Genomic DNA, 13,088 nt, shown 5'->3' on the forward strand with positions numbered 1-13,088 from the left:
TGGGAGTGGTGGGAGGGATTGGAAACCCATGGGAAAGGAGAGTATGTGGTGTATCATTACTGCTGAATTCAGCTAAACTTAAATTGCATGTGAAGGTTTTGCAGCATTTCTTCTTTTCCTTTATTCCTTTCTGTGTAGAACACTACTGTGCACTTATACTGCAAAATATATTTTCTGTTTTCCTCTTGATGAATAATAACTCTTTTGGCAGTGCTCAACACAGCATGCTTGTTTTAGTAGGAACATTCAGACATAAACAGTTGACTGGGTGCTCTCTGAACTGAGTTCTGAAGGCCTGGATTCTTCAGACTAAGCCACAACCACTACAGGAAGCACTGGTCCTCCCTTTTAGCTATTGGTTCCTCTTATGGGACCTCCTGTGGTCTATTCTGGTTCCTTCAGCCGTTGGTCAGCCAGTGAGCTCTTGTTGAGTTCTTCTTTGGGTCAGTTCCCATAAAGAAGATGGGAGGACTTTTCTTAATTGGGTGATTTTTGTGATGCAGCATTTCTTCTTCTCCTTCTTTATCTGTAGAAGAAGAATTCTGTTATTATCTGTTATCTATTCTTCCTATTTTCTCAATCCGCATCTCTCACCTCCCCAAATAGCTTTCTTGCAGAGGTAGTGAGATGAGTGGACTCTTCATTGGGTACCTTAGAGTTTTGGGGGTTGTCCTCTCATTGTGGCACTCAAATGACCTGCATACTTCCTGGGCATAGGATGTTTTCTTGGTCTCTTGTCTTCAGGGGGAAAGGATTGGAGAATTAAAAAGAAACTTCTAATATATCCGCTTATCTTTTTTGTTCTCTCCTGAGCCTAGGGCCAGCCCAAAGTAGCTAGGTCCTTGCTTTTCCTTGCTCCTAGAATCGCTAACCCTTCAGTTCCCTTCTCTTGATTTTATGTTTGCGTTCATTCTGTACCCAGGTTACTAGAGCAGGAGGGAGAAGAAAGCTGTCCCCCTTCTCTGATTACCATCTCTCAGTCTTCTTCTGTATATAATACATTTGATTCTTTCATCATCAGCAAACCTATTGGGCATTTTTCTTTTTGGCATTTCCTTGGGCATTTTTTAATGGTATCCTTTATTATGTGACTTGCCTGTCGATGATAAAGCAGAGAAGCAGACCTTGGGGAAATTTTGTGTAAGCGAATTGATTAAACCTGCAGAATCTTTTTATTTAAAGTGAAACTGTGATTTTTTTTTTTTTTAAGATTTTATTGTATGTTTAAACCACAGCAAGAAACTAGTTTCAAAAGCTTGATAGGTTAGGGATCTCATTTTGAGAGGTTATGAAATAGCAGTTCTTAAAGTGCTTGAATTTGATTCCCTTTAAGGATGAAAAGGTATAGGAGTAAAATTTGAAGATTGGAAGACAACTAAAAGGAAACAAGTGAACATTTAAGCCTGAAGTTTGGAAGGGAATCAGTTGCATACCAGTTTCTAAAGGCCAGCTGTGTGTCCTGGAAAAATCTGTGGCTGTGTGGGCCCTGGGGTCTGACAGGACAGGAGAGGTTCCTGTGGTGTGGTGTGGGCATTGTCTATTTGGAGATGGCTGCAGGTTGGCAGCAGGACAGGGTACAGAGGTAGCTGAAAGGGGGCCCAGTCCAGGAACATTATGAAAGAGTCCAGGGCAGTAGATAGGTCTAGGGCCTGTGAACTTAAAGGTCTAGGCAGGAGCAGACAGGGCACAGACCTTGGTGAGGAGGCTCATTTTGGTTTTTTTAAACTGTGGCCCTGTTAGAAGACGACAGCTCAGAATTCATTTACTGCATAGTAACTTCTCACATGATATTCTGACCCCTGTGCTACTTCAGTGACTAGAACATGAGGAGAGTTTTGCTGCCACAGACTGCATTTTGGGTGGGGTATTGGGAGAGAGAAAGACGTACTTCATCAAAACCTACCTAGTCCTCCATCCTACCCCTCTCATCTTCTCAGTGTGCTTCCAGCTCCTGCTGCTTCAGACCCCTCACACTTCTCAGGATGTGTTAAGCTCTTCAGGGCCTAGTCACAAGTTTTCTTTGCTGGAGTCTGCCCAGACACCCCAGCGGCCTGGTCCATCCCTCCTCAGGCTCCCATAGCATTTGTTAAAGTACTTGTTCATGCCTTTTTTTTTTAACCACAGGTGGGGTGTGTTATCATTATTTGTTTGCCACTTGTTAACATTTGCTTTCTTTAGAAGTGTGAACCATACACCTTTCCCTCTATGCATTTTCCCTACTTAGGTTCCTGGTTTTGAGTCCGTGTGACTCCTTGCTTAGCTTTACCTCCCATGTACACATTTCAGGTCCTTAGCTGCTGTTCCATCTGTCTCCTTATTTATTGCAGACTCCCTGGGTTTCACTTTCATGCCCCTTTTACCCTTCAGCTGTGCTAAATTTAAATTTCTTGAAGTTGGTCATGTCTTTGCCTTTATCTCTAAGAAAACTATTACTTGTAGAGCAGATTGTAAACTCTTTAGCCCAAATATTTAGGCCTGCCTTCATTTTACCCTAGCCAGACATTTCAGTCTCATTGCTAACTGTTTACTTCCCTGAGCCCTCAACTCTAGCCAAACTGACTTTTATACCCAGTCCTTCTCCTTTTGCAACCCCTGTCTGAATGTGTACTGTCCTTCAGACCCCTTCTGTTCCAGGACCATCATAGCTTATGGCTCTTTCAATTTCCAGAGAGAGGCTTTTAGAGCCTTTTATTTGGCAACTTGTTATATTATATATTGTGGCCTTGAGCAGGTTTATTCATCTAGACCGTATTTGAGGACAGGCTTCCCTCTCTGGCTCCTGGGTTGGTGAATTATCTGTGTGAAGAACTGTATAAACTGTCTAGGTAGAACCTCACAGGTCTGCTGAATCCCACACTTCTGTGGCATGGTGATGGCAGTCTGGGCAGGCAGGACAGGGACCTTGCTTTGTTCTCTGTGTGTTTCTCTGTGCTGTGGTCCTCTGCACTGGGCTCTTTGTGTCCCTAATACTTGGGGAAGGTAGGCAGTCTGTGCCTGCAGTGTCCAGCAGAGGAGTGAGCAATGGATGATGGATGGGGATGGAAGGAGGTTTGAAAAGAGGGTAAGAATATCCTCTGTACAGCTTTTCCTTGTCTGTGACCTGGATCATTCAATTCCTTGCCTCTAACATGTTCAGAGCAGTGTTCTGACCTGTGGGTCTCAGGTCTGCTGAGGGTCTGAGACTAGCCCTGGTAGGAATGATGACCACGACCTCCAGCCATTGCTACTTGCATGCCACACACTGGGATGATGCCCTGTAGAAGCCTTCAGGTTAGGAAAGAAGTCCCACAACCTCTGACACTTTATAGTAACGTCAGCTCTTAGACACGAGTAGAGCTTGGCTTGTGTTGTTCCTCTGTAGGTTAAGCCACTTTCGCTCTAGCCCTCAGATGGAGTTGCTGGCTTTGTTCCTTTTTTAGGTGGCTACAGAACTTTGAGGCTGTGTCCTCATGTTCTTTCCTTAGCCATCTCCCTCCAGAGCTGAATACTTCTAGCCTCTTTCCTCCCATTTTGCCTGAGAGACTGACATGTTACCTCCTCTCCGACAGAAAGCTCTACAAGCGCTACGCCTTCCTGCGCTGTGACGACGAGAAGGAGCAGTTCCTCTATCACCTCCTCTCTTTCAATGCTGTCGATTACTTCTGCTTCACCAATGTCTTCACGACTATCCGTGAGTGGCCCTGTGCTCCCCACTAGCCTTCCCAGTGCCAGTCTTCATGAACCTATCAGAGGCTAACTTACTGTCCCCTTTTTAAATAAAGATGATAACTTGTCCTTTCTTGTGTTGGGAGAGAGGTCCTTACTAGCCCTCCTTGGAGGTTGTTTTTTCTCTGAAGTTTCTTCTTCTTGTTTTGAACTAGGATGCTCATATTTTTGGCCATTATGTTATCACTGTGGTCTTGGGCACAGCTCTGGGGGCCTAAGATGGAGTGGGGTGGTGGTGGTGAAGTTCACTGCCTGCTCTGCACACCTGTAAAGAAATCCCCCTTTTGTTTTGGGCTGAGAAAGTCATTCAGTATCAGGGAAGGTTTCAGACTGGCTTCCAGGGAAAAACAGCTCCTGAAGTAGCAGGAAGAACTCCAGACGGCTGTGGGAGGTTTGGGTCTGGGCCCTGTTCTGCCCTAACTCATTATGGATCTGTGAGCAGTGTCTGCCCGTTCCGTGGGCCTCCATCTCCCTGTTTGCAGAGTGAGGAAAAGGGTTTGAAATGGTCTCAGAAAGGCTCCTGGAGCCTTATTGTTCGTTGGTGCCAGGATGCTCTGTTAGGTAGACAGTCACTGCAGTCCATGGGGTTGCAAAAAATAGGACATGACTTAGCGACTGAACTGAAGTGAGTCTGAATTTGCCCATGGCTAGTTGTTTGGCCAGTGGCTCAGCAGTGTGGACTCTTGTTTTCATATGACACTTATCCTTCTCCCCAGAGAAGAGGATCATAGACTTTGGTGGAAGCAGCACTGGACTGGAATGTAGGAGGCCTGAGGGAAACTGTTTCCCTCTCAGTGCCTTGGGAAAGGATTGTGATACCTGCCTGGCTTCTCTGGAGATTGTTACTAGAGTCCTTGAGATGACAGATAGAAAAGTGCTCTGAAAAGCCATTCAGTACAGTGTTGAGTTGGCGATCGTGTTTAAGGGACAGTCTTTCTTAGCTCTGAGCTCACAGATGGGCTTGGGTGTGGATGTTTGGGTGATAACCCTGGGAGGAGTGAGATTGAGAAGATTGGCGAATATTCTGAACTGGCCCTGCTGCTCCAGGCTCTGCACCAGGAGCCGCAGACATGCCAGCACACCTGGGGCAGAACAGGGCCTTCTCAGGTACGGGAAGGACTCCTGATCCTCTCCAATGCCTCATGCCTTCCCCTAAACAGTGATTCCTTACCACATCCTCATCGTACCGAGCAAGAAGCTGGGGGGCTCTATGTTCACCGCCAACCCATGGATCTGCATCTCAGGAGAACTGGGTGAGACACAGATCCTGCAGATTCCCAGGAACCTGTTAGAGATGACCTTTGAGGTATGTGTTACCCAGGGACCACATCCCCAGGCTCTGGGGGTCTGAGTTTCAACTGCTACTTTGGCACCTTCCTCCAGGGTTTTACGGAGGCTTGACTGTATACAGTATTATGTTTCAGCACAGCTGACCTGTCCCAGGGTGACCAGAGGCCAGAGCCAAGGGTTGAGCTGAAGAGAGGGAGCCTGCCTTGTGTACATGGTCTCTGGCCGGAAGGTGCCCATCTGGACTTGCATACCTCCCTGTCCATGCTGTGTGGAGGAATTCTCGAATTCTTTCAGCTGCTGAACCCAGGGATTCACAGAGACCTCAGAATGCTCTGCCACTTCCAGAGCCTTTTGTTCCCAGGCCTTAGTTCTTCCTCTAGGTTGTAGTCTCTTTCTTCCTCAGCCTCGTTCCTCATGAGATAGTACTATATTGCCAGCTTTGGTGGCAGGTGGAGCCATGAGCTCTGCCCCTGCAGATAGTGGGGCCAGCTTGCAGGCAGCCAGTCAGATCTGTGCCTCTGAGCAGTGTGGCACTTTTCTCCTATTTTCTTGACCTTCCTATCGTCTCTGTTTCCCTGTTCTCTCACAGTGCCAGAACTTGGGGAAACTCACTACTGTGCAGATAGGCCATGATAACTCTGGACTCTATGCCAAATGGTTGGTGGAGTATGTGATGGTCAGGAATGAGATCACCGGACATACCTACAAGTAAGTGTTCTTCAGCTCTGCCCTGAGACAGTGGGGCCTGGTGTACTACCAGGGGCTGTGTTTGATGCTTGGGTATGTGGACTTCTCTAGAAGACCTTTTAGGTGTGATAGGCTGAGGCTTCTTGTTGGAAAAGACAAAAAAGGAGGGTTTTCCAAGTGGGAGTGTCTGCTACCACTGTCCAGGCCACCCATCACTCAGGTGGCTCCCCTGATGCTCCACAATGGGATGAGGAGCAGGGCCATGATGGGTCCCAGGCCAGTTTCAGAGCCTGTCCCCAGGAATTGGCTTTGATGATGGCCTTTGTGGATCAGCAAGGGGAAGGATGCTGAAGGAGCTGACAGCTCTGACAGGCTATTGCCTGAACCTCAGGTTTCCATGTGGCCGCTGGTTGGGGAAGGGCATGGATGATGGGAGCCTGGAGCGGGTCCTGGTCGGGGAGCTGCTCACATCCCAGCCTGAGGTGGATGAGAGGCCGTGCCGGACCCCGCCCCTGCAGCAGTCTCCCAGCGTCATCCGGAGGCTCGTTACCATCTCACCCAACAACAGACCCAGTAAGTTGAAGGTGGGGCTGGGCCCTCACGCTGCCCAGCCTGGAGAGTGGGCAGATTTCTGGGGGCCCTGCTGAGGGAGCCCAGATCCGTGCGTGCACAGCTGCCTCAGGCACCACCTCTGCAAAGCAGCATCAGGCGTTGCCACCCTCCTCCCATGAAGCAGTGCAGGGATTTGCCACTCCAGTTAGAGGACTGGCAGGAGAGGGGAGAGCTCCTAGAGCCAGGCCCAGTCCTCTCTGCTATTTGTATGTGACCCTATGGAGGAGAGGGGTCTGCTTTCTGGCCTTCCCTGTTTTCACTATCAAGTTCCTGGCTTCACTGTCAAGGCTTGGCACTCTTTTGGTTGCCAGAGTTGCAGGGCAAAGAATAAATTTTACTAGCTTCTATTAGAGACTAGACTCCAAGGTATTAGCTGTTGCTTTTTGTCTTAAGATTTTAGGAAGAGCTAGCTCCACAAAGTTGGGTGAGCCAAGAGCAACTCAACTCTTCCCAGGGTCCAGGCCGCCCCACCTCTCCTGTGGGCCTTCCCTATGTCCTGAGTCTTTTGCTGTCTCAACCAAGCACTATTAACCTCTGAGATTGGATATCTGCTTGATTTTTAATCAGAGCTGAACACTGGGCAGATCCAGGAGTCCATTGGTGAGGCAGTCAATGGCATCGTGAAGCACTTCCATAAGCCTGAGAAAGAGGTGAGCCTCCCTACTACCCTCCAGCCCAGGGCCTTATATTGAGTAAGAGAGAATAACCTTGTTCCAGGTTCATGTGCTGGGGACAGCCTAACACATAGAGGATGTGCCTCAGTTAGTTTGAGATTCAGCATATTCCTTCCTCGGGGGACCTGTGCCTGGAGTTACCCTGTTTTCCTTACATTTTGACAACACAGCAGAGTCCAGTGAGCTGTGTGTGTTTCTCTTGTCTTATGAATCTGTCTGCGTCTCCCTGATAGTGGCCACATTGGTTTTGTCCCCTGCTGGGGAGCCAGAACCATCATCTATTCACTCAACAACTTTTCATTGAGACCTGCTCTGAGTTGGGCCCTTCCAGCTGCTGGGAGACTAGACAAGGTCCCTGCCTGTGTGCTGCTGCCCTCCCAGGTGTGGGTGGTGGGCTTGGGGTGTAGTGGTTGGACGGCATCTTGACCATGGCTAGCCTGGCACTCTCCCCTGTTTCCTTATATAGCGAGGTAGCCTGACGCTGTTGCTTTGTGGAGAATGTGGCCTTGTCTCGGCCTTGGAACAGGCTTTCCAGCATGGATTTAAGTCACCACGGCTCTTCAAAAATGTCTTCATTTGGGATTTTTTGGGTGAGTTGCGCTAGGATTTGAGGGTGGGAAAAGCATGCAGACATGAGGGGGTCATCAGTCTAATGTGTGGGTGCTGACCACTGGGGTCTGAGATAATAGAAGCCAAATCAGCGAGTCTCAGGTTAGATCTGTTGTTTGGTGGCCCTGGCTTTTCTTGAAGGTAATGAGAGAACATGCCCACCCCCACCCTGCCCCACTGTTCACCCCTCATCTTCTGTGAACTGGTTTGGAAAGACTCTTTCCAGGCATCTGTTATATATAATACAGGCTTAGTCATGACCCCTCACACTTCCTGCTCATAGGTCCAAGAGGCCAGTTGATAGCACTGAAGTCCAAGCCCTTTGTTAGACCCACTTGGAGAAATTGATGCAAGAAGCTTCTTCCTCAAGAGTTTTGTTGAGAAAGGACCATCTTTATATCAAGGGTCACATTAAGGAATTTAGAACACAGAGCTAGGGAATATAAGGATCTTTTTGAACTGTGCCCAGGGACATCAGAACACCCTTGTTCTCACTGAGTTACCTGCATTGACATGGAGGGGCCTGTGGTAGGACAGTCAGGGATAGGTTCGTTTTGAAAGCCTCTGTCACTGGCAAACTTTTCTCCTCTTCACAGAAAAAGCACAAACCTATTATGAGACTTTGGAGCAGAACGAACTTGTCCCTGAGGAAAACTGGCATACGAGGGCCCGGAACTTCTGCCGATTTGTCACGGCAATCAACAATAATCCCCGGAACATTGGCAAGGATGGCAAGTTTCAGATGCTGGTGTGCTTGGGAGCCAGGTACTGCAGCCCCGTGGCCCGGCGTGCAGGCAGCCAGCCTTGCAGGCGGTGCTGGAGGTGCCGGGGGCAGGGAGTATCCTATGACCCAAGGGAGGGTAAGGCCTTGTGGGCTTGGTGGAAGCCCTGAATTTCCTTCATGTACGGTGTGTGTGGGGTGTGGGGATGTGAATGTGTGTCTAGTTGGGGAGGAAGGGCCACCTTTTGATGGGAAGGAATAAAACTGCCCCCCTGGTAAAATCTGAAGCAGAGTATACGTATCTAGTCACTCCTTCAACAAACATTTGAATGTGCTAGGCCTCATGGAAGATGTGGGAATAAAGCTGAATAAAACATGGTTCCTACCATTTAGAAGTTTACTTGTCCTAATTAAGTACAGTACAAAGCAGAAGTTTGGGAGAGTTTGAAAAAGTACTCATTCATAAGGTTTGCTGAAAATGTAGAGGAGAAAGATCAGAGGAGGCTTCGAGAAAGAGGTGGTATTTGAGATGAGCCTTAACAAAAGGATAGAAGTCAGGAGGGAGCTTGAAGCAGATGAAACTAGCAGAGAGGCCCTAAATGAAGCAGAGGATGTGGGATTAGGAATTAGCAGGTGGAATGTTGGAAGGGCGATAGAAGGATGGGGGCCTTGAGGAGCTGGGACAGAGTTGATTTTAATCAGGGGACTGAAATGATAGTCATTTGACATCAGGGATGGTACACATCAGAGTGGACAAGATTGTTAGGGGTTATTCCAGGGGTCAGGTGAGAGCACGAAGACCAGATAAACAGGGCGGTTTATTTAGGCCATGGAAGGGAGGAATTGGCATAGTGGTTAAAGACAGACTCTGGAACCAGAGTCACCAGGTTCACATCGCAGATCAGCCACTTCCTGGCTGTGTGCTCTTGAATAAATTGCTTATCTCCATCAACCAGAAGATGTTTCTTCATCTCTACTGTGGGGATAATAATAGCACTGGTAGCAACTCCCTCACATCATAGGGTTGTCATGAAGGTTGTCTCTTATAAAGGGGCCTGGCACATGCTAAGTGCTATTTGTGTGTCAGTTTGTTGTGTATTCCTGGTGGTGGTGGCTGTGGAGAGGAGTGAGGTTCTAGGAGATGGAGGATTTGATGCTGAGGGGACGTAGTGTCTGGTTGATGGTGTGTCTGGAGGGAAAAGCGGGCAGGCAGCAGGGGAGGAGGAGCAGGCCTTGTGCGGGTGACAGGGTCTGTTATGGATTGGCATTCCTGGGGCTGGGTTGCCTCCCACGTTGATCCTGATTGTGCTTGTGCTCAGTCATGTCTGACTCTTTGTGACCCTATGGACTAGCTGGACAGGCTCCTCTGTCCATGGAATTTTCCAGGCAGGAATACTGGAGTGGGTAGTCATTCCCTTCTCCAGGTATCTTCCGGCCCTGGGATCAAACCCAAGTCTCCTGCATTGGCAGGTGGGTTCTTTACTACTGAACCACCTGGGAAGCCAGGTAGCCCCCAGTGGGAGTCTTTTAAAGCCTCATAAAGCATCTTCTCCAGGTGCTCTTGGGGGAGCGAAAGGGGACTGTGGGGAGAGACCTGCTTCTCCTGCTTCACACTTGGTTCAGGGGGTGATGGGGCAGGTTCCCTCTTGGGCTTTTGCTAACTGTCTCCTGTCCCTCTGACCCATTGGAATGGATCCTTCCCTGCCAGAGACCACCTCTTGCACCACTGGATCGCCCTGCTGGCCGACTGCCCCATCACCGCACACATGTATGAGGATGTGGCACTGATCAAAGACCACACACTTGTCAATTCCTTGATCCGCGTGCTGCAGACGCTGCAGGAGTTCAACATCACGCTGGAGACGTCCCTGGTCAAGGGCATCGACATCTGACCTCCCGGCACCAGCCAGCAGCAGGACCCAGAGACTCGCCTGCAGCTTTGCCCCTTCTTCCCAGAGGGACCTAAGCGAGTTGTGCAGGAGATGAGAGGAGATGTACACTCACTGTAAAAAGAAAAGTAGAGGATTTTTGGAATAAATAATCTATTTTAGAGTTTATTTGCTGATTTGCTTTTTACACACTTTCATGTGAAAGAGTGATAGGGAGAGGGAGACGAGGTTGGTGCCGCTTATTTTGAAGCTGGTGCCCTCCCTCGCCGTGGCCACGCTGGAGCCTGCGGCCTCCCTGGACTGAGCCTGCGGCGCCGCGGGGCAGTTCTGCCTCCTCGCCCTGCCGCGTTAATGAGGCCATTCCACATTGTTTTTAAACTAATGTTTTCTATATTAACATTATTATGGATATTTGGCTTTCACGGGCCACACAGGTGTGCTAAGCAGGAATCCCCATGCTCCAATCAAAGGGATTTTTAGTAGTGCCTCTGTAAGCACTGATGAGTCAGCCCTCTGTCTTTTCTGTTTTGTCAGTATTATTTGGGAAGGTGACATGCCAGGATGTATCATCGTGCAGAGAATCACGTTTCCTCTTGGCACACAGTTGCACAGAAGTAAATATAAGCATGTTTTAACAGGTTTTCCTTTTTTTTTTTTTAATGTATTATTTATTTAACCCTCCATTGTATGTTTTAAGTCTTTTTTTTTTTCTTTTTTCTATTTTTTTTAAGGAAAGAAAAAGCTGTCCCAGTCTAACTGGCTATGTTATTACTGTTAAATTTATGTTGTTTTGCAACTTAGAAACCAGCTGCAGTATGGCCCACTTAATAAAACACCTGAAACGAAACTGTGTGGGCCCCTGACTTTGGCGTGGGGGCCGTGAGGGGGGGGGGTGGAGAGCACGGTTTGATCTGGGAGGAAGGGGCTGTAGCACTGCCTGCCCCACCAGGCCTGCCCAGGGGGGTGAGGGGCTTTGGGTCCTGCTTCCTACCCACTGTGGCGCCAGGAGCTTCCTTGGCTGTTTGAGAGGAATGCAGACAAGGGTTATTTTCCCACCGTCCAGAGGAGGAGGCTGAGGCAGGGGGAAAAAGACCTAAGTTGCAAATGTGGTCACTTGACTGAGACAGGATGGGCCTTTTCTTGAGGGTAAGAAAGACCAGATGTGAGAACACTGGGCACGTGAGAGCCTGTCTGCCCTCGGGAAAGAAAGCTTTTTCCCAGTGTGGCAGGTGATAGAGCTTTGTCAGTTTCCCAGAAATCAGCTTGTGTGTGGTGTGCTCGGTTATGTCTGACTCTCTGCGACCCCATGGACTGTAGCCCACCAGGCTCCTCTGTCCAAAGGATTCTTCAGGGAAGAATACTGGAGTGGGTTGCCATTTCCTCCGCCAAGTGATCTTCCTGACCCAGGGATCGAACCTGTGTCTCCTTTGTCTCCTGCATTGGCAGGCGGGTTATTTACCTGCTGAGCCATCGGGGAAGTCCCGTAAGTCAGCTTGATTTGGTTTTATTTTTCAACCAAGCTGCTTTGGCAGGAAACCCCAGAGGTGTGTGTAGCACAATCACGTATAGCCCCTCAAGCCAATCAGTGTCCTCTTTTATGCTTCCCTGACTTGGCATGTTCTGTTCCCTCTGCCTGGAATGCCTTCCCTCATGTCTGCTTGTGTTCTTTGTTCAGGGTTTACTTTAGAAATCACCTACTGACTCCTCCCTGGGCACCGTTAATCATTCTTTCGTTGTGCTCCTGCAGTTTCTTAGATGCTAGAACTTCCTTTCTGGGGGCATTGTCTGCTTTCACATTGGGCCCACTTCTTAGACTGAGCTTCTAGAGGGTGGAGAGGGTCTATGGTTCATCTCCTGCCCTGGTGACAGGCATTCTTCAGGTGAGGCTTTTTGAAGAGGTGAGGAAGCAACTGGAGGTTTCAGGGCAGCCGCAGTGCGCCGTCCTGCCAGCAGGGGGTGTGAGTGGGTCGTGGGAGTCCAGGTGTTTTAGGAGGCTGGGGCTAGGGGAGTGGGAGGGAAGGTGCCTCAGAGCATTTGTGTGTTGTTGGGCGCTGGGCCAGAGATGACCTTAAGCCAGATGCTTTGCACATACACCTCTCCCTTTTCCTCACAACTCGCAAGGCAAATTTAGATTATTCAGTTTATAGGTGAGGAAACTGAAGCTTGGAGAAGTTTAGTCACTTGCCCAAGGCCACACATCACATAAGTCGTCTGCAGTTACCAGAACTGTTTACTCCAAGCTTGTGGCTTTGGAGCTGCTCCCTTACTGGATTCAGGTCTCTGCTCAGATGTCCACAGAGAGACCTGCCCTGACCACTCTAAAATACCAAGTCACTTTTTATTCTCTGTTCTTTATTTTCCTTCCTAACACCTGTAACCTGAAAATACTAGTTATTTGCTATTTTTAAACGTAAGCTTTATGAGGGAAGAACCTGATCGACTGTTCATGAAGTACTAGCTGGCACCTGTTTTGTACCTAGTAGGTGTCTGTGGAATATGTGAATTCATTGGCAGTTGTTAACATCACAAACTGTGGGCCAAAGTCCTTAGGTTGAATCCTTGCTCTGCTACTGGGACTGAGAAAGCAAGCTGTTTACTCACTGTCGATGAAATGGGAATGATAATAGTGACTGTGTCATAGGCTTGTTGTAAGGACTGAATAACTCTGCATGTATATGTAGAACAGGTCAAGTGTATGTAAATGCTGGTCATGGCTATTACTGTATTGTATCAAGCCCTGTCCTAGTTCCTATGACCCAGACCCCCTGTCCTCAGAGAGCTCAGAGGCAAGTATTTTGGGGGGAGCAAAGAGTCGGACACGACTGAGCGACTGAACTGAACTGAACTGGTGACATCAGGAGAGATACTGCTCACTGTGACCATATCTGCTTAGGATGGAGG

At 48.6% G+C, this 13,088-nt stretch overlaps 1 protein-coding gene across 2 annotated transcripts in view; it reads left to right on the plus strand.

Moving 5' to 3' along the window:
• DENND5A (DENN domain containing 5A) overlaps positions 1-11,034 on the plus strand; it is a 92,775-nt gene extending 81,741 nt beyond the window's left edge. Inside the window, exons 16-23 of one of the 2 annotated variants that reach the window (XM_043903470.1) lie at positions 3,549-3,670; positions 4,866-5,011; positions 5,585-5,703; positions 6,074-6,255; positions 6,862-6,944; positions 7,435-7,558; positions 8,174-8,342; positions 10,007-11,034. In XM_043903470.1, coding sequence (XP_043759405.1) covers positions 3,549-3,670; positions 4,866-5,011; positions 5,585-5,703; positions 6,074-6,255; positions 6,862-6,944; positions 7,435-7,558; positions 8,174-8,342; positions 10,007-10,190 — 1,129 coding nt within the window. In that variant the 3' untranslated portion in view covers positions 10,191-11,034. The remainder of the gene's footprint in view (positions 1-3,548; positions 3,671-4,865; positions 5,012-5,584; positions 5,704-6,073; positions 6,256-6,861; positions 6,945-7,434; positions 7,559-8,173; positions 8,343-10,006) is intronic. The other variant, XM_043903479.1, reaches the window with a different exon arrangement.
• Positions 11,035-13,088: the final 2,054 nt, after the last annotated feature.

This window comes from Cervus elaphus, chromosome 1, assembly GCF_910594005.1.
Source record: "Cervus elaphus chromosome 1, mCerEla1.1, whole genome shotgun sequence".
Lineage (NCBI taxonomy): Eukaryota > Metazoa > Chordata > Mammalia > Artiodactyla > Cervidae > Cervus > Cervus elaphus.